The sequence below is a fragment of the Hibiscus syriacus genome, unplaced genomic scaffold, assembly GCF_006381635.1.
Source record: "Hibiscus syriacus cultivar Baekdansim isolate YM2019G1 unplaced genomic scaffold, ASM638163v2 tig00117021_pilon, whole genome shotgun sequence".
Classification (NCBI taxonomy): Eukaryota; Viridiplantae; Streptophyta; class Magnoliopsida; order Malvales; family Malvaceae; genus Hibiscus; species Hibiscus syriacus.
Window position 1 is genome coordinate 2,031,640 of NW_024063527.1, and position 21,231 is coordinate 2,052,870.

At 35.9% G+C, this 21,231-nt stretch overlaps 2 protein-coding genes across 5 annotated transcripts in view; one reads left to right on the forward strand and one right to left on the reverse strand.

The window, feature by feature from the left end:
* LOC120195845 (sister chromatid cohesion protein PDS5 homolog A-like) overlaps positions 1 to 10,736 on the reverse strand; it is a 28,885-nt gene extending 18,149 nt beyond the window's left edge. For both annotated transcript variants that reach the window (XM_039197781.1, XM_039197780.1), the window contains exons 1-3: positions 10,453 to 10,736; positions 8,647 to 8,850; positions 8,360 to 8,541 (exon numbers count right to left, since the gene is read on the reverse strand). In XM_039197781.1, coding sequence (XP_039053712.1) covers positions 8,360 to 8,541; positions 8,647 to 8,850; positions 10,453 to 10,545 — 479 coding nt within the window. In that variant the 5' untranslated portion in view covers positions 10,546 to 10,736. The remainder of the gene's footprint in view (positions 1 to 8,359; positions 8,542 to 8,646; positions 8,851 to 10,452) is intronic.
* Positions 256 to 18,115, forward strand: LOC120195849 (SNF1-related protein kinase regulatory subunit beta-2-like). 3 transcript variants are annotated; one of them, XM_039197788.1, is made up of 5 exons: positions 256 to 269; positions 15,008 to 15,178; positions 16,611 to 16,789; positions 16,905 to 17,067; positions 17,589 to 18,115. In XM_039197788.1, the coding sequence occupies exons 2-5, from the start codon at positions 15,014 to 15,016 to the stop codon at positions 17,913 to 17,915; spliced, it is 834 nt and encodes a 277-aa protein (XP_039053719.1). In that variant the 5' UTR covers positions 256 to 269; positions 15,008 to 15,013; the 3' UTR covers positions 17,916 to 18,115. The 3 variants fall into 3 exon arrangements, with proteins under 3 accessions (XP_039053719.1, XP_039053718.1, XP_039053720.1); XM_039197787.1 differs by lacking the exon at positions 256 to 269 and having other exon boundaries at positions 14,550 to 15,178; XM_039197789.1 differs by lacking the exon at positions 256 to 269 and having other exon boundaries at positions 14,550 to 15,178; positions 16,632 to 16,789.
* Positions 18,116 to 21,231: the final 3,116 nt, after the last annotated feature.

Sequence of the window (21,231 nt, forward strand, 5' to 3'; positions counted from 1 at the left end):
TACTTGGTCTATGTTTGTTGATAATCTTAGTCGGAGAGTGAGCAGAAGAACATTAGGGGAACATTTTAGTTATCATGGCAAAGTCATTAGGATGTTTATTCCATTTATCAATAACAGACCGAAATACAAGGATTGCACGTTTGCGTTCGTTCACTTTGAAAGCAAGGAGGATCTATGCAATGCGGTGGAGAAGATGAATAATGTCAGGGTTGATGGGAAGATAATTTCTGTGTCAGTAGCTAAATATGGCAAGCTATCTGAGATGAAGAGTCGTGAAGGGTTTAGAGCGGGGGGTTCCAAAAGGGTAGAAACAGGTGAGTTGAAAGGCAGAAGAATGACTTCTCCAGCACAAGTGGCAGAGAAAATGGAGAGGATGAATAGGTTCCTTGATGGAAGAACGTATAGAGACACGATAGTTGGGGTGAAAAAAGTTCCAGAGGGTCTTCAAGTAAGCAGTCAAGGGAATAAAAAAGAGGAGAAGAAATCTTTGGAAGTCTTTATCCCGGTGGAAGAGAGAATATGGTTGAAATCTTCACTTACTGGCATTTGTAAAGATATCTTCGAAGTTGACTTTGTGCAGAAAGCCTTACGGAACGAGGGCTTCAATGCGAAAGTGATAAGGTGGGGTTTTGCGAAGAATGCGTGTCTTGTAGTTTTTCAGTCAGTCGAGGAGAGAAGAATTGCAATGGAAGAAAGATGGGAAGCTCTGTCGTTTTGGTTTCAATTATTGGATCCGGTTGTGGACAAGAGGGGCATCCCATTAGCTTATTGTGCGATTTCAATGGTTGGTGTTCCATTAAATTGTTGGTCGGTCCCGTTCTTTTCTAGTTTAGCATCCAGATGGGGCAAGTTAGTTAGAATTCAAGATCAAACTGCACATAGAGTGGATTGCAGAGTGGCACAGTTGTTACTAACGGTTGAGAGTCCATTTGATATTCCCGAACATGTCATCATCAATACATATGGGAGGAAGTTCATGATTAAAATTAAGGTTGAATGTGTGGAGGATTTTTTTCTGAGTTAACAGACATGGAGGAAGAAGAAGTTGCAGAAGACCCATGGGAGAAAAGTTCTTCAGAATGGAGCAATGAAGAAGTGCAAAATAGAAGGGATACACACAAATACCGAGGGGGGTTTGAATTTAAACATAGGTATGGAAAATACGTTTGACCTGTGCAAAGATGTGACTGAGGGAGGTAATGTCTCCATCCAGCAGGAAAAGTCAGAAGATGTTAATGAAGGGAGAGAAAATGGGAAATGTCTGGGAGATCCTCCCAGTGAGCATGAGAAAGTTGACTGTGGGAGTGGGTTTCTTAGGGGCCCGGTAGTACAGGTGAGGAGTGGGCTGGATCAAGAGAAGGAGAGATTAAGCAAGGATTATTGTATTACTACAACAGGATTCAATGTTGTGCAGTATCATACTTCCCTGCAGGAGGGGTCTGTTTCTGTGTCTGCTCAAAAAAATTCTGGATAGACTGTATTTGGGAGTAGAGTGGGAAGGGGTAAGTGCAAACGTGTTTATTCACGATCAAGGAGGGGGGGATCTAGGATCCGTATTGGTACAATTTCGGAGCATGCTTATAATAATGAGGAAGTGGATGGGGCAGAGGCTTTGGAGTGCTGGAACGTAAGTGAATTGTTAGGGGTCACATTTAGAGGGGGGAAAGAAGCTTTTATGAACAAAACAATTCCTTTGATAAAGGAGAGAGAAGTACAGGGGGGTAATTAAGGGGTGATGGAATTCAGGGTTATAGTTGGATTGATGACTAGTTGGAATTTAATGTCTTGGAATATTAGGGGTTTGGGTAGGAGGGTAAAGGCTAGAGTTGTTAGGAGGGTTGTGGAGGAGAGAAAGCCTTTAGTTTTATTCATTCAGGAATCGAAAATGGAAGTGGTAAATCAATCGGTAGTGAGGAAAATGGGAGGAAATTTGTTGACAGCTACGGCAGTTTCAGAAGCTGAAGGTTCTGCTGGTGGTTTGATTACTTTGTGGAATGAAAAAGAGTGTCAGGTTCAAGAGGAGATCATTCATAGGATATTTGTTGCAGTTAAGGGTACTATTGATGAGGTACTAGGGTCTTGTTGGTTCATAAATGTGTATGGACCGAGTGTGGAGTCAGAAAAGGAGGCGTTCTTCGGGGAGTTGCTTTTATTTCTGGAGAATTTAGACAATCCAATCTATCTCAAAGGGGACTTCAACGTGGTTATGTCACAGGAGGAGAAGATTTGAGGTGCAGTGAATTTAGCTTCAATGTTTGCTTTCAGAGAATTTGTGAGTAAAGCTAATCTAGTGGATTTGCCTATGGTTGGAGGTCGATTTACATGGTGCAACAATAGAGAAATTCCAACTTATGAGAGACTAGATCGGTTCTTAGTGGATCAAAGTTTTTTATTAGTGTTCCCCATGATAACACAAAAACTCCTAGAAAGGTCTGTTTCAGATCATAACAGCATCTTACTGGAAAATAGGGGATGGAATTGGGGACCGAAACCGTTTAAATTATTTAATTATGTCATGGAAGAGGATGGCTTTTGTAAGATGATGGAGGGAGAGCTGCACAAGCTATGTAGAGTGGAGAATAGACAACCGATTTCTACTGTATTAAAAGGGGTGCAGGAAGCAGTGAAGAAATGGTCTAGGAAGGGGTATTTAGAGTTTCCCGGGAGAATAAATAGGTTGGAGAAAGGAATTCATGAGAAGGAACTTCAGTTGCAACAAGGTCTCCCCATGGTGTCTATGAAGAATTTAGTGGAAGCAAAGAAAGAGCTGTGGGACTTGTATAAAAAAGAGGAATCGATTTGGCTACAAAAGTCGAGATTGAAGTGGAGTTTGGATGGGGATAAGAACACTAGATTTTTCCACCAATGTGCAAGAGGTAGAGGAAGGAGAAATGGTATCAAATCCATCAAAGTAGACAATGAAGACATTTCAGATCCAGAATTAATTAAAACTTCAGTGGTGCATTTTTTTCAAGGGGTTGTTTAATCAGGAAAATACACTGGAAGTGGAGGAACTAGACCTGGATTTTTTACAACTCTCGGAATAGCAGAGAATGGCCCTAGAGAAGCCTTTTTCTGAAGAGGAAATTTGGGGTGTAATTGCTAACCCGGATAGTAACAAAGCACCTGGCCCGGATGGACTAAATTTAAGTTTTTTCAAGAAGTTCTTGTCAAGTTTGAAGGAAGTTCTGTTGCTGTTTTTTAAGGAATTTTATGAGGGAAAGGACTGGGATAATGACACCAACCACTCTTTCCTTTCTCTTATTCCTAAGAAGGCCAATCCGGAGGGGTTAGAAGATTTTAGGCCAATTAGCCTAATTGGGGGTTTCCATAAAATTCTTTCAAAAGTACTAGCGAGAAGGTTAAGCTTGTGTATTATTGAAGTTATTAGTCCATCTCAATTTGCATTTATACCGGGGAGACACATTTTGGATTGTTCGTTTATAGCAAATGAGGGCATTGAGTGTTGGAGGAAAAAATGATTGAAGGGAGTTGTTTTTAAGGTAGATTTCAAGAGAGCCTAGGATTCAGTTGATTGGAGGATATTGGTGAAAATAATGAGCAAAATGGGGTTTGGAGATAGATGGAGTTCTTGGATGTACAAGTGTATCTCAACAGCTTCCATTTCGATTTTGGTAAATGGCACACCTACAAAGAGAATATACACTACTAGAGGATTAAGACAGGGCTGTTCATTATCTCCTATGCTGTTCAATTTGGGAGGCGAACTGTTACATCTAATGTTGGTGAAAACAGTGAACAGCGGGCTGTTTTCGGGTTTTGAATTAGGCTCGATGGGTCGTTCTTTCATGTTATCACATTTTCAATTTGCGGATGACTTAATAATTTTTAGCAAGGCATCTACTCATGATTTGGTGAATATTAGAAGGGTGCTTTTAATTTATGAATTGTTGGTGGGGCTGAAGTTGAATCTGAATAAGATCAAAATTTTTGGAATCAATGTGGGGGAGGAGGAGTTAGCTTCTTGGGCTAAGGAAATAGGTTGTGCAAGAGGAGCTTTTCCATCGGAGTATTTAGGTCTACCGTTAGGAGCTAAGAGGAATTCTTTTTCTTTGTGGGAACCGGTGGTACAAAAATTTTATAATAGTTTGACTGGGTTGAAGGCAAAGTCTTTATTTTTGGCTGGACGGGCAGTTTTGGTTAAATCAGTGTTGTGCTCTCTTCCAATTTATTACCTTTCTATTTTTAGGATCCCTATTAGTGTTCTCAACAAATTAAATTCTATCATGGCGTCTTTTCTTTGGGGGGATCAACAGAAAAAAAAAGAACATCCATTGGGTCAAATGGGAATTGGTGTGTAAGCCAAAGAAGTTGGGGGGTTTGGGGATTCCAAATCTGTTGCTTTTAAACAGGACTCTTATGGGGAAGTGGGTGTGGAAATTTGCTGCAGAAAAATCCTCTTGGTGGAAAATAGTGGTCTGTTGTGTAAACAATATGGATCCAAATTCAATGATGATCCGGAATACTTGGACAGCACGTACTTCTTGGATTTGGAGAAGAGTTGTTAAGAGCTTCTTTTCAAGTGATGCATTTGGGGATTGTTTTAGGAAAAATTTGTGTGTTAGAGCTGGGAATGGAGAAACGGTGCAGTTTTGGCATGATGTATGGTTGGGTACGGTTCCTCTGAAAGATAGGTTTCCAAGGTTATTTGCTCTGTCGAACAACAAAGGGGGGAAGGTTGCAGAGTTCAGGCTGTATAATGACTCGGGTGGGGTCTGGGATATTCAGACAAGAAGGAATCTGGTGGATTGGGAGGTTGAGCAGTGGCTGCAGTTTATCTCTCTCTTGAACAGTTACCCATTATCATTAGTTGAGGATGATTGTTGGATTTGGTTGGGAACTGGTGAAGGTTGTTTTACAGCAAAATCATGCATGCAATTGTATTTTGATAGAGAGGGTAATGATGAAGTAGAAGGTAATTGGGAAAGATATGTTTGGATAGGGGTAGCTCCACCACGAATGGAAACCTTTGTTTGGCAACTTGCTCATCACAGAGTAGCGGTGAAGGAGGAACTGCTAAAGAGAGGAGTTACTGGGGTGGAAGACACTGTGTGCTCTTTGTGCAGGAAGTGTAATGAGTCGGTCTCACATTTGTTTCTGCACTGTGATATGGTGTGGGACTTGTGGGCTAAGTTCTTAAAGTACTGGAATGTTTGCTTTGTGGTTCTGGCTAAGTTGATGGAATTCTTAATTGCGTGGGATGAGTTAGTTCCAAGATCTCTCATATGGAAGTTTATCCCTAGGGCTGTGCTGTGATCGGTTTGGAAATGTAGGAATGAGGTGATTTTCCAGCAAGGGAAGGTTGATTCTGCATTGTTTTTCTTCATTACAAGGTTCAGAATTGTTTCATGGTTTGGAACTTCATTTAAGGATGTCTATATTCCTTTCGATTCCTTGATGGGGGACTTAAAATTAGCAGACTGTAATGGTAATTTGAATAAGAGGACTCCTCCTCCTCCTAGTTGGAGTCCTCCTCCGGAAGGGTTTTTAAAAGTAAATGTAGATGGTGCAATGGTCAAAGGTTGGGATAAGGGGGGAATTGGTGGATTGATTAGGGATGGGAGCGGTTCGGTGCTTGGGTCGTTTTCAGAGAAGGTAGGGGGAGGTTCTCCTTTATTTGCAGAGCTTTTGGCGATCAAAAGAGGGTTGATTCTTACTGAGGAATTTGGTTACAGTCCAAGCCAGAGGATTATTTTGGAATCAGATTCGACTAATGCTCTAAAGTGGATTAAAAATCCGGACCTTAGTATTCCTTTGTTTAAATCCTTGGTGACGGATATAGCTACTCGTGTGGAAATGAAGGGTATTATCACAAGGCATATTTCGAGAGCTGCAAATTGGGAAGCGGATGAATTAGCAAAAGTTGGTATAGGTTGATTTTTGGGTTTCTATTGTGGTTAGAGGTGTTATATCTTGGCTGTTTTTTAAGGGAGTTATTAGGGTGCGTTATGTATCCAAAGTTGTGGCTTAAAGGTTATGTTGTTAGTAGTTAGTCATGTAGGTGTGGAGGTGTATTATGGTTCTCATTAATAAAAGTTAGAGGCACTCTTTTCCTTCTTCCTATGCCCTTCATGTTATGTTTATAATATGTCGGGTATGAAGGAGGTTTTTAATGAGGCCTTTTTTATCAACAAAAAAAAGCACCCACTATACCAACATACATGCATATACTTTTTTTTATAGAAATTACAGGCCTCATTAAAAATCCCCTTTTTGATTAAAGGAATTCTTGGGAAAGTTACTTAATCATTGGAGGGAGGAAAAGAGTGCCTTAGGATTTTATTGATCAGGGACTCATTACATAAAATACAACCAAGACACACCGTCAAAGCCATAAAAATTACAGAATATTTAAACAAAACTCCCTAAACGACCAAACCTTCCTTAAACAATAACAAAACTTTCCCAGCCCCTTCAGCCTCAATAGACCAAGAACCTGCTAGAAAACCTCTATGACACTTAATAATATTCATCCAATCCCCTGTTTAGCTAGAGAATCAGCCTCACAATTGCAACTCCTCGGGATATGTCTAATAATGATTTCCCTCTCCAAGATTATGGAAGCAATTTTTTGAACCAACGAACTAAGAAAACGAGGAGATGATAGGCGGCAACAAAATCCAATCCACCACTGACTTACAATCACTTTCTATAATTAACCTTCCTTTCAATGCCCAATCCGTCGAAAGGAAGAAATCAATGCCTTTCTCAATGGCTTTCAGCTCAGCGAGTGGAGGAGGACCTAGACCAACAGCGTGCGAGAAAGACCCTAGAATTTTACTATCCGAGTCTCTTAAAATGCCCCCAATACCCCCCAGCAGCCCATCCCCACTAACTGCCCCATCAACATTAACTTTAAAAAAATGAAGTGGAGGAGGACTCCATCCCTGCACCTTCATCCTTTTATGGTCACTACTCTGATGCTTATCTGCAAGTGTAGGATCCCCTACAAGAGAGTCAACCTGAATGGAAACAATCGGGTACTTGGCTAGGAACCATTTAACCAATCTGAATCTGCATATGAAGAAAAGAGTAGATCTGTCCAGTTTCCAATCTTCAAAAACCACCGAGTTTCTAGCCTTCCATAATGACCATAGAACTACCCCCGGAATAAGGCTCCATATAATTGACTTAGGCCTTAAGTCCGACCAAGAACAAAGCAAAGAGACTGGATCTTTAGGCAATACAGACGAGACTCCCCATAACCTCCAGAACTTGCTCCATACGTCCCATGCAACCAAACACGATATGAACAAATGCTGAACTGTTTCCTCCTGTTTAGCACAAAAAGGACAAAAGACCTCCTCCAAATGAACTCCTCTTCTAATCAACTCCGTTCTAACTGCCAATCTTTGATGAGCAACTTGCCAAAGAAAGGTTTCGACCCTAGGAGGAGCCAAACCTGACCAAACAAACCTTTTCCACATGAAATGACCCCCTGAGTTGGAAGAAAGGGTCAACCTACAAGCTTTAGCAGTGAACAATCCATCTCCTTTCCCCGACCATGCCAGAAAATCTTCCACCGAATCCGAGAGACCGACATTCTCCAATAATGACATCAAGAGAATCCAGTGATCCATCTCCCAATCGCAGAGATTCCTTCTCGTCTGAATGTTCCAAATCAATTTGTTCCTCATTAGACTGCCAAACTCTGAAACTTTACCCCACTTATTATTAGAAAGAGCGTAAATCCTTGGAAATTGATTCTTTAAGGAATCCTCATTTAGCCACACATCATGCCAGAAATCAATCGACTTTCCATTGCCAATTTGAATCTTCGAGTGAGATCTCAAACCATATCCAATTTCGTCCTCTGCCAAAAAATTCTTTGTAATACCCTTCCATATCCAAGAATCCGACGGAGAGACTGCCTTGTTGAGGTCTAAGGACTGGATGCTCACATTATGTCTGCTGCAAATCATGTTCTTCCAAAGTGAGTCTTTTTCATTTCCGAACTTCCACACCCATTTACCTAGCAGCACTCTATTGGCGAAATTCAAATCCAAGATTCCCAAACCACCTTCCTCTAAAGGTTGACAGACCCTTTTCCAATTCACCCAGTGAATTCGGCCCTTTAAAGGACCCTCCCAAATCTTGGCCACTAAACTAAAGTGAAATACTAAGACCAATACCAAATCATACCATAGAGCCCTTTCAAATTTCTACATTCGACAATAATAAAAGCATTCATGTTACTTGCAAAAAATATTTAACAATAATGAGTAAAAGGTACTAAACATTTTATTAATCAGATATTCAGATTATCATATTCAAGATCCAAGATCACAAAGCAAGCACTTCCCTCAAAACAATAAATAAATACTGGAGCAAAACATACCTGACAACAGAAAAAAATGTATTCAACATTTCATTAACCAAATCATCACATTCAAGATCCAACATCACAACACAGGATCTATATTTCGCAAGAGTCTCCAAAATTACAACTCTCCTTCCAAATGATGGACCACTAGTATCGCTCAATCCATTGAAAGTTCCAACAATCAAGTTAAAAATATCCTGAAAGCATGCCACAAATCAACCAAAAGATGTTCAGTTGAAAAATTATTAGTTTCTAAGAAAATCAAGAACAAAAACAATAAACCTTCATGAAAGAAAAAGCACCTTTAGAATATCATCACTATAAGGCGCTTCAGGCGCAGTTATCCGAGTTATCTCACAAATACAGGTTGCAACTAGGAGTTTGGCTTCCCGATCTTGATGATTCAGCAATTCTGGCTTGACAATCGCATTAAGCAGAGGTTGCATTGATTCCAATATTGATGATGGTGGAGACTGGTTAATCTCAGAGAGACATGTAGCAACTTGCTGCGGATTAGAGGGAAAACATTCATGATATATGCCAAATAACCAAATTAAAAGACTGCAGCTTATTTTGATACACATAATATATATGAATTCACAAGTCCAATCATCCAACAACAACAGGATGTACAAGATTCATGAAGTAATACATATTACCACAGACCCGACCATCCAAGCACATAGGTCTGATGCCAGATGTGTTTAAGTAAAATGATAAAGAACATGTGAATTACACAAGAATAAAGAAAATATAGGAAAATATCTTTCCTACCATTAAGAATTATCAACCAATGCCATGTCACATCATGCCTTTAAAATAATTCGGAAAAATGAAATGCACAATCAGTGATTCAAACAAACTCATAGATAAAAATATCTAATCTTTCCACTAAGCCACCAATAATTTGAGTCGATAAAAATAAAAGAACTATCATCTTTCATGAATAACAAGATATCTCTTCATGTCATAACAAGTTCACCATTAGAGATTCCGAGCACCATGTGAGACCAAAATAAAACCAATCCATATTCGACAAAATCTCTTTGGTCTATGTTTGGATAAGACGAGTTCTTTGAATAGCTAGTTGCTATTGATTGAGTAAACTAACTACTCCACTGACAGACATTTGTTTTATCGACAGAAACTTAATCATTCACAAACAGAAGGAACAAAACAATGATGTTTAGTCAAGTTCAATGATGAGAAACGGCTATTTGAGTTTGCAAAAAGTAATTCAATGTAACAGAAAATGAATCAAGAAAGGAGGGAGGGTAAGACAACATTTTACATGGATTAACATTGGTAAAGATTAGTTAGCTTCCATAGAGCATTTTAAGGATGAAACCCACAAGTTATCAGGATGTAGAAATTTAATTAATGCAGTCAATTGAACTAATTCCAAATCTAGGTTGACTTCTTTTAAGGTTGATTATGTTTCACCACAATACCCCTTAAAGCCCTTTGCAAACCATGATGACAATTCCAAACTAAGGCCAAACCCACAGTACACATTTTTTTGCCTTGTTACACAAAACGAGTGATTGGTGGTGTAATCCTTGAAAGGCACCAAAACCAAAGATTTACAGCCTAATTATGTTCTTGAAGTATGGAGGTTATCGATCATTCAAAGTTGTAGGGGGAAAGTAAAAAACAGTCCAGGTCTCGAGGCTAGCACATTGCAGCTTGTTTAGGTCCTGGTTCACTGCCTAGAAGAACCATAATGTTTGAAGATACAACTACTAGGGACAAGAACAATATAACATTCTAATACAGTCACTAATAGCTTGAATTAACTCAAAAGAACGGTTGACCTAAATATCATATCATATAGCAAATTAAGGGCATAAAAAACAAGTGGAAACTCAAGTTGGCAGGAAATATGAGGGAGGTAGCATGTAACAAAGGAGAAACCTTGTGAATTGTGTGAACAACCCTAATTCAACCAATTAGGAACGAACTTTAGCTACGCAATCTAATTCAGGTAGAACAGGCGGTTACAACCCTAAAACCTAAAATAGTAAGGGAAGGAAAAAGCTTAGGCAAGAATTAACCCTAGCGAAACTAGGAAGTTCAGTGTAGAAGTAATAAAGTAGAAGAATGCGTGCCTTTAAAAGCTTGAGAAGGATGTCCTTGGCGGATGGAGGAGATTCCAACTTGGATCCCAGCTCCTTGAGCTGCTCTTCCAGCTTCTCCGCCATTTCCTACTAGCAATTTCTGCTCGCAAGGCAAGGCAAAGCAAAGCAGCAGTAGCAGCTTCAGCTTCGTCTCCTGCTCACTCTCGCTGTGTAGCTCTCAGTATCGGTTGAATAGTCGCGAACTCGATAAGATGGAGATAGGAAACAAAAAGGGGAAAAGTTGGGTTTTGGTGTTTTATGGCACTTGCTCTCGCCCCGCCTCTGGGTTTCAGGGATTCGAAGTTCCACGCCTCAAATCAAATGAGCTCTAAATGCAACTTAAATTCCCCTCCAAATGCTGATTTCAGCTTTTGTACGTGTAATTTACATAAGATCTTTCTTTTTCATTAAAATTTGGCTCGTGGACTTCAAGTGGGACTTATCCCATTTCATAATACTACTATATTTTATTATTATGAAAGAGCTTCAAATGTATACTACTTCCTAAAATGATTTGTCTCATAATAAGTTGTGAAAATAAATTATAGTTTCTGAAAGAAAAAAATTTGAATCCATATATTTTAAACTTTTGACCTGATTAAAAATTAAATATTTGAAAAATACATTTTATTAATTTTATTGTCTTAAATTTTGTTTAATTAATATAAATGTCTAACGTTTTAAAATTATCATTTAAGGTGTTTAATTTTTTTAATGATTTTATGAATTTAAGCTTTTTTTTAATTTAGATATTTAAAAATGATTTTTTCTTTTCTAAAATTTAATTAATTTGAGTTTGTGGATTGTATGTAAAGATAAAATAGTAATTGATTAATGGAGAATGACAGTGCAAGGGGATGGACAATAGTGATTGGTTTGACGATAACAAATGAATTTTGAGATTAGAGATTTGTGAATTCGAGGTTATGGATCTATACATTTTAAAGATTTTACGGAATTTAAAAAAAATGTGTTTATGTTTAGAAAAACAAAATAAATTAAAAGTTGTGAACATATTTCATGCATTCTTTAGAAGATAATATTTTTATGAACATTAATGATTTGATTCTAAAATTATAATAGAATAAAATACTAGATGCTTAATAAAAAGTGAACACTTAAAAAACGTAGTTTCACCAACAACAAGTTGATTTAGTAGGATAAAGCATTAGATCCCCTAAGTAAGATCAGGGGTTCGAATCCTGACGATTAGCAATACCCGATCCAGATTAGTCTATATATAGATCAGATACTGATGATTGTAAAAAAAAACATAGTTTGGACAGATGATTTAATAAATAGTCGTATTGTTATCAAGAGATTCATGACTAATTATTATTATTAATAATTCAGGATAATTAATAAATTATTAGATATTATTATGAAATATTAAAATATTTAATTAACCAGTGAAAACCATTTGCTTATCCAAGAGTACTGAGACTTCCTTCTTCTTTGCTTCTTTTTTACTTTCATACGATTTATTGTTCCACATGAATCTATTTTTAATATTTAATTATACTATTTTTTTAAATTAAGAACAGCGAAGTATTCATTGGTAAAGAATTCAACATAAACACAGTACATGCGAGACAATTCTAGCTAAACACTCTCAACAAGTGAGAACATGGACCCACTCCAAAGAAAAACAAGACACATAAACAATAAACCAGAAAATCACCAAATAAAATAAGCAAGATCACAGGACTCTATTTCAAGCGAATCGCCAATCCTGCTGTTTGAAGATGAAGTCGGACGATTATATCATGCATGAGATTATATAACGAACACTAAATGAGATTATGCCAAGGACTTTAACTTCACTGCCTTTAAATTCAATCCAAATCTCTTAGGTTTTCAGAGACTCTCGAGTCAGTCAGTCACGTAAAGGGTGAGCCTCACTCCTCACCTTCTTATGGCTCCTTTAATAAACTAAAAAAAAATTCTCCTAACTATATGATTGAATAAAAATAATAATAATTATCACTTGAATTGATGTTATCAGTTTGAACATACAAGTAGCTTAATAAAGTAATGACGTGAACCTCAAATTTGAATAGAGTAGAAGGACTAAACCATATTTAAACAAATATTAAATGATAGGAGTAGGCAAATAACCCCATCCGAAGCTTGACCAACTTCACACAGTTGATCCTGCCCATGCAACTCCAAATCCAACGTACAACACACGTCTCTCACTTTGACCGTCTTTTGTTTTGCCTGTCTCTTACCTCATTATAGTTTGAGAAACACAGGGCAGATCAAATTCAAGTAGGTGATTGGTGAAGATGAGAAGCTTTTCCCTGACGAAGATGGTCCTTCTTTCATTGTTCCTTGAGCAGAGTTCATTAATGGCGACGGACGACATCGTCATTAGGAAGCCAAAATCACATGAGTTGTCGAGCAGAGATGAGCTGGTGCATATGGCAACTTCGTTCATGGCCCATTTCAGGTTTCACTTCTGCCATTTCATATCTATATGTTCTTTCATCTTTGCTTTTATCATCTAGGAGTATCTTAATTGCCTGGTTTTGTTAAATGCTAATTAGTTGTTCATGTATAGGGGCTATGGTGATTGTTAAATGTGAAACTCCATGTAAGACCTTATCGTACACGACACAAGCCACAACAGATGAATACGGAGATTGCATCTTCGATCTTCCATCTCACCTCCACGGAGTTATCAATTTGGAAAAGGTATGCTCTGTTAAAACCATTCAAATACCGAAGAAGTCGATGTGCCGTACGGCACCGGTGAAGAAACACAATGCCTGAAACTTTCATCGTTCCGAAACCACATACGCAATTATACCGTCGGAAAGACAAGGTTCCAGCATATGACATCTAAACCTTTGAAATCCTGCATTAGAAAGGCTACCAATACAGCAAAACAGATAGCTTAAACGAGGGAAACACTTGGGATATATATACATGATATATTTGGCACCTGCATGACTCATTTAGATGGAACTTCAGTCACAGTATTGAGTTCTAAAACTGCAAATCATCTCCTATAATACATACATACATACATTGTCATATTATTTAGCAATATTTTGTAAAATTCTATCACATGGACAATTTAATAAAATATATATTTAAGTAATTTTATAGTTCAATAATTAAATGTATAATATTATATTTCCTTCAAATATAACTTTTATAGGGATATAGTATCAACTAACCTTATATTCTAATAATCCTATTTGTAGAGTTAATATTGCACTAAAATATCTATAAGGATATATTTGTGTGAGATAACCTTTTATAGGGATATAGAATCTCTAAGAAAATTTTGCATCGTCCTGTCACCAACTTTTTTACTAACCCTGTGTTGCAGTAATTAGCAGTACGGTACCACACGTGGACTCGGATTGGATTCCTTCCCACCTAATTGCTTCACCACTTATGGACCACTCCATTAGACTGGCCTACCATTTTGTTGCTTCCCTCATGCCGATAAGTCGTTTTCTTCCCCCACTTCGTTCAATTCTTTATGAATTCATCCATGGACAACAATTTGTTGCATTGCCTTGGTAGTGTTCTTCATTTCGATATTTTGAATCCTTAAACACCTATCTGGGTTTTACTATTCCTAATTATCATATCTGAATCTTATCATACATTTATTCTGAATTTAATAATATGAGATTTATTCCAACATGTTTTATCGAATTCACAATGGTAGCAACTTTTTTGCATAAGCATAATATAAACAACAGCTAAATATCCTTTAAAAAAACAATCGCTAAATTTCATGAAGTTATTTTTTAAATAATATCACATAATCAAATTTTTAAAAATATATATTATTTACATATATCTCATAATTAAGTCACGAATATTTAATTAATCATTATTGTTCCTAGAGGTTATGGGTTCGAGCATCAACTATTTTAATAGGGTGATTGAACGATTATTATTAAATGATTAAGAATATTTAAAACATATATTAATTTATAATCAATTTAATTTAATAATAAAAATATAATAATTGTAATAATTATTGTTAAATACTTTTTTTTTGTTTTTTTAATAAAAGTAAGAATAGATATTATATAAGCAGAGCTGAAAAGCGAAGGGGAAAGGGTAAGCCAGGCATTAGGCATTACAGAAGGACAGAAGAAGAAGGTGTGTTGGGGGGAGGGGTGAAGCTCATAGTTTTATAGCCCTAAAACCTCCAAACCAAAACATAAACCAACTGAGAATCAAAAGGCTTTGTTAAACGATGACGTGACCTACATCCATTCATCCCCCATTCCAGATCCCCCCTCACTACTTCTTCGACACTCCTAACTCATCCCATAATTTTCTTAATTCTCTATCTTTTTAAAAAAAATCCGATTTCTGCATCTGGATTTTTCCTCTTCTTTTTTAAAATTACGGGCATCTGTTATAACGGGGGAATTATGAATCAATTGTGAGATTCTGTGAGTGGTGGGAGTTTGGGTTTTCTCTATTTTGCCTTGTTAATTATATAATACAAAAAAAAGGTGATAAATTGATCATCAATAAAGTGGCAATAATTAATTTTAATAATTTAGAGGAAAAAATGGGGAATGTGAATGGAAGAGAAGATGGGAGTAACAGTCCATCTGGGTTTGAAGAAGAAGAAGAAAAGGGTAACGGTATTCTCGAAGCTTTGGCTGCACCCATGGGTCACTCACCTCCTCACAGTCCCACATCCACCCAGTCACCTCTCATGTTTACTCCTCAGGTACCTTTTTTTGGTGGATTTCATTGATTTTATTTTGTTGCATGGGATTTTGGCGTCTTCGTATCATGTATATATGTCCTATGCATAAAATTAAGGTAAAAACAATGGTTATGAAAGTGGAATTTTAATTATTTTTTTATGGATCTATTTTATTACTTATTTGTTTAATTCTAAGTATTATGAGGTAAACTAATTAGTAAATATTTTTAACAAATATCGTGAATTTTTGTTAAAAACAATGTAAACAGAGTTAAAAGCCAAAACTTTAGACTTACAGAACTTATAGTTAGATCAATGTTCCATAATTGAAAAGATTTCAAGATTCCATGTAAACAAAGAATCAAAGCTCTTAAATTTATATTATGATTATAAATTTTGATCTGTGGTTTTCAGGTAAATGAAGTGTTTAGATTATTTATACTCGAGTATTCGACTTAGCGTTTGCCGCATGGTTCCTCTCATTCGAAGAGTGGATCTTTGGTGCCTCCTTCCCCAACTAGAAAATATATAATATATTTCTCAACATTCATTCCTAGGTTGTAGCTAATTCCTTGATAAGTTCCATGTTCAGTCTTTTTTGTGTCTGTGTGTGTGTTTGTGAATTGCAATTTTGGTGAAGTCTTAGTGTGATCCCTTTGCTTTTTTCAATTTAAAGAGATGCTATTGGGTTGTTATAATTTCTTGTTTCATTTATCTTTTGCAAGAATTTTTTAGTATTCAAAGGCCCTAAGGTAGAAAAAGAACTTCTTGTGTGGAAATTGCATGTGTATAATGTGATTGGCCTTTCAATTGATGCATACCGGATGGATTATGTCTATGTTACTGTCTATGCTCTCTGGTGCAGAAAATGGTAGGGTTCTGCATGATGCACTCCAAATGAATTTTCCTGCTGTAACATTGCATTAGGGGTAAAATTAACCTAATCTATAGGTTATCTTTGATGCAGACTTTGTTAGCAGTTTATGCAGTTCTAACATGCGGGTAATAGGGGACAACATGTAGTTTCTTGCAATCTCTGCAAGTTACTGACTTTTGAACGATTTAGCTTAGAGTTTAGATAATTCTCTTGGTTTTCAATTTAGTTTCACTTGTAATTCTTATTAATTCCTTTAAACACGTCATAGCCTTCCTACCATTTTCATATGTAATAATCCCACATTTCTTTGTTTGGGACTCCTCTTTTTCCGAATTCAAGAGACACATTTTTGCCCATTGTCCCTTTTCTTTCCCTATCCCTAATCCTAAAACCTTTTTTCTCTTTATAATCCAAGTCCTGCCATAAATCCTTCAAGCCTAAGCCCGTCATACTTCACATAGACAGATTTCTCAAATATGTTATTTTCTTAGTTTTCTAGTACGCTAGTATAGTAACATGTATCTATTTCTCTGTAAAACCTGCCAGTTTTATCCACTGTGCCTTCTTTCATCCCAGGTTCCAATTCTTCCTTTACAGAGACCTGATGAGATGCACACATCAAGCCCATCATGGTTGCAGAGTACAATAGGATATGAGGATGGCTTCCACGAGAAGGGAATTCCAACAATGATTACATGGAACTACGGTGGCAAAGAAGTTGCAGTTGAGGGATCATGGGATAACTGGAAGACAAGGTTCCTGATATTCTCTGCCTTCTACAGTTTTTTTTCTTTTATGAAGGAAAATAGTCAGCTCTTTATGAACTGCTATTGCTGGTCTGACATTTAACTTATTTGCGGTCTTGATCAGAATTCCTTTGCAGAGATGTGGAAAAGACTTCACTATAATGAAAGTGTTAACATCAGGTGTTTACCAGTATAGGTTCATTGTTGATGGACAGTGGAGGTATTCACCTGACTTGCCATGGGTTCAAGATGGTGTTGGCAATGCTAACAATGTTTTGGATTTGCATGTAAATTCTTGTCTTTATCTTGTATTGAGTTTAGTATTTGCAGTTTTAGGATTCCCCGCTATTTGTTTTCGTAGAATACGAGCACATTCCATGAACATATCCACTCTTGTCCTGATGAGGTGAATTTCTTTTTTTGGGAAACTTTTGCGTTGTCTCAAATTGATATCATCTTGGGATAAATTCATTCCTTGGCATCCATGGATACTTGTTCTTATTGAGCTGGCATTGTTGTGATGATTGAGATCCATATATTGCTCAGCAAAAGCATCAAAGCATCCTGCTCCAAGTGTGATCAAAAGCACCAATTCACACTCAGCTATAACATTCAGTTTTTGTATGTTCTATTTTGTTGCTATAATCAACCCCATATGAAAATGGTAATTGTTGATTTAAGACCGTCACTCCTCTGATTCACTGTAGCATTAATATGCATTCTTGCTTGCATTTTGTCTTCTTTTGCCTTCCGTTCATTTCCTCGACTTTCTAAATAGAAATACTAATTTTGAATAAACACCCTGCAGGATTATGTTCCAGAAGATATCGAAAGTATATCTAGTTTTGAACCCCCTCAGTCCCCCGACTCAAGCTACAGTAACTTGCCTCTTGGAGCTGAAGATTTTGCTAAGGAACCACCGCTTGTTCCTCCGCACCTACAACTGCCACTCCTCAATCTGCCTACATCTCACATGAGGATGTCACCTCCTCTGTCAAGACCAAAGCATGTAATCCTCAATCATCTGTACATTCAAAAGGGGAAGAATGGCCAGCCCGTGGTGGCATTTGGTTCGACTCATCGATTTCGGGCCAAGTATGTTACTGTGGTGCTGTACAAACCCGTGCAGCGGTAGGTATTAGACGGGTGTCCCTCTATGGAATCTTATGGTCTGGTGATCACATGGTTGTGGCTGATATAATTTATTAGTATAGATGTCGTGCCGTGGTGGATATTTTGACTATGGCCTAGGAAGGAATCACCATTTGAAAACTTCTAAACATTCTGATCTTGTTTCCATGCTTTATCTATAAGTATTCGGGTCCCCTGAAATTTGAAGACCCCATTGTGATCATCTTTATACTTTAATTTGACATGATTTGATATCTTTACTCGTATAATATCATTAGTTAATAATACTGATTATGATATTGAAGTATCTTGGACTACATTCTATTAGAACATAATAGAGGGATCAAAATCATAATTTTACCAAAAAAGTCGAGTATAACTAATATTGCAGCTAACTGTACATAAAATCGTTCTACAACTACAGATGGTAGGTCACAATTAAGCACTCACTTGTGTATGAAGTAGATATACCAGTTGCAAAATTGCATGGAAAATACGTAAAAATAATTACATAAGAGAGCAAGCATTGGGATTCTGGTCACTAAAAAATTGGGGAGGATATTCCAACTTCAAGAAATATTTGGATGGGAAATATTTGTTTCTCTTTATGTCATCACTTTTCTTGTCGTCTTCTTATTTACCGTCTTTCTTCGTCTATTGTTTCTCATTATATGCATGCTCTAATAATATATACGCACAAGGGCAAAGTGAGTAATTTGATGTTGGGAGCCGAAATAAAAGCAGAAGAGTGCGTAGGATTAAAGCTAAAAATTTTCATTTGAAATAAATAAAAAAAACTAAATAGAATTATTCATACTCTAAAGGGACCAGACATCAATTGTACCCGATGTAAGGGGACTTGAAACCGTGAATGCTACATACATTAAATGGTTGCAGAACAAGCCCCATCACATATTATTTCTAATTCAAAAACATCCAGGCCTCTGCATTCAGTGCTTCTTACTCTATATGTTAAATGCTATAGTTTCATTTTTACCCCTTATCATTTCACTTTAATCTTTTTGTTAAAAATTAATAATCATAGAATTAGAAACTTTAGTCGTGACTTAATCGCTAATAAGAAGTTCAATGTCCCCATAAGTCTTTTTGGTTCTAGTACGGTGCATGAAAAAAGAAATCCGTGCTATTACCCCCAATCATAAAAATTATTTTTTCTGTATTAAATATACTCATGGCATATGGTTCCATAAGGGACCAAATCCATATCCATTATGTTAGAAAATATAGTTCAATATATTAAGGGAAGAAGAAAAAACAATTTATTTCTTATAAACATGTCCTTCTGCTCACTCAATTATCTTTTCCTGGCTGTAATTTTAGTTCACCAAAATTATTCATTTTAATTTGTTTAAATTTAATGCCATAATCTAATCTCACTAAGACATGAAAATGTGAATTGTGTGGGTTGTTTCTCTTATAAATTTTAAATTTAATCTTAGTTCTACCCATAGGGAGGGGAAGGAGGACTCTAGGGGACGAAAGAGAATTGTTCATAGTAGGTCTAAATAGGGATAGCAGTGGGTCAAGTTAGATCGGATTTTTGGTCAACCGACCTGAAAAATATATATCATCCACCCGACACAAAAAATATATATAATCCACCTGACTTTGACCTAACCAGAATTTTTAGAACATAAATTCAACCCGATTTGATATAAAAATAATAATATATAGAAGGAATATTATAACAATTATCCATAAATTTATTTAAAGAAATGACATTATTACTCTTAGGTCGGGTCAGAATCTTTTTTACTCTTCACCCTAATCCGACTTGCCCCGGCCTCACTCTCTTAAAAATTCCAACACGACCCTAACCCATTTTTTATAAAAAAAAATATGATCCTATCTGATCGGGTCGGGTTGGAATATGTCAATTTCAAGTTAAATTCCTATCACTGGATCTAAAACTCATAACCTAAAAAAATAGAAAAGAACAAATATAAACAACCTCACTGCTCAGTCAAATATACTTATTCAAAATTGTGTTATATCGTGAGAACATAAACTAAAATTATGTTTTCTTGGATTTAAATTTGATGTCACAATTATTTGTTTAGAGTTTAAAATATTGATAAATACTTAAAAATTAAAATTATTTTTTATTATGCAGAAGCAATGTTTTTTTATGGAGAGCGTTTAAAATACAGCTTATTGTAAAACGGGATAAATAAAGATCAAATAAAGATCGAGTGATTTATTATGCCGTGTAACTTAAAACATTTTCGATGATAGTATTTTAAAAGTTGGACGTTATTCCTCTAGTTTAACACAATTTATAAAATTCCGTATACGCGAAATAAGAAAGTAGAACTTTTAATCGTATTGATCTTTTATCATAATAAAGAAATAATTTAAAATTATTTATCGGAGTAAACACTGCCAAAAAAAAATGAGATGAGAAAGAAACTAAGGCTGCTTGTAGAGAAAAATAGAAGAGTATAAAGAGAGAATGTTATTGAGTGAATATAACTAAAAGAAATTCTTTCTTTTGTAGCTGAAAAATAGGATAAATTCGTAAAAAAGAGAGAGTAGAATATATGAAAAATCCTCTAAATATTTGTATGAAATTCGATTAAAATCCTAGATAAAAGAAATAAAATTTAATATTTATTTGAAAAAATTAATATAGTGGGGTATAACATATAAAACATATACAAATATATTATGTACATGTTAAATAGGATTGTTCAAGAATACCCGATCAGGTTGACCCGACCCGACTACCTGTCAATCCGATTAAAATATATCAGGTATTTATTTTGAAAATACATGATTTTTTGAGTTTTCAGGTCGGTCCCGGGTCACAAAATGTTAGTTAACTCGGTACTGCCGACCCAGTAACCGGTTTATTATATATATATTTTATTTCTATTTTATATTAAATGTTTATTTATAATTTTCAAATTATTTCACTCTAACATTTTGAATTTCTAATTTCTTAATTTTGCTACCATAACGTTCTAAATTTTTAATTTCTTAAATTATTTCACATTAACATTCTAAATTATTTTTTAAAATATACATTTTAACTTTGAAACACTTGAAATTTAATTATGTTTTTTATTTTATTATTTAATATTTTTTCCAATTATGTAATTTGAATTTTAAAATTTATGTATGAATTATATATTATAAAACTTTAAATTTTAAAATTTTACAATTATATATATATATATTAAAATAATATAATTTAAAAAAATTATGAATCGGGTACCTGTGACCTAAAAATACAGTTACCTAAATTTTACGGATACCCGACTTATGAGTACCTGAATATCATGGGTCAGGACATAGGC

Coding starts and splice junctions, on each gene's coding strand:
- LOC120195849 (XM_039197788.1), top strand. CDS start 15,014: ATGGGGAATGTGAATGGAAGAGAAGATGGGAGTAACAGTCCATCTGGG. Junction 16,790..16,904: donor TGGGATAACTGGAAGACAAG/GTTCCTGATATT, acceptor GGTCTTGATCAG/AATTCCTTTGCAGAGATGTG. Junction 17,068..17,588: donor ACAATGTTTTGGATTTGCAT/GTAAATTCTTGT, acceptor AACACCCTGCAG/GATTATGTTCCAGAAGATAT.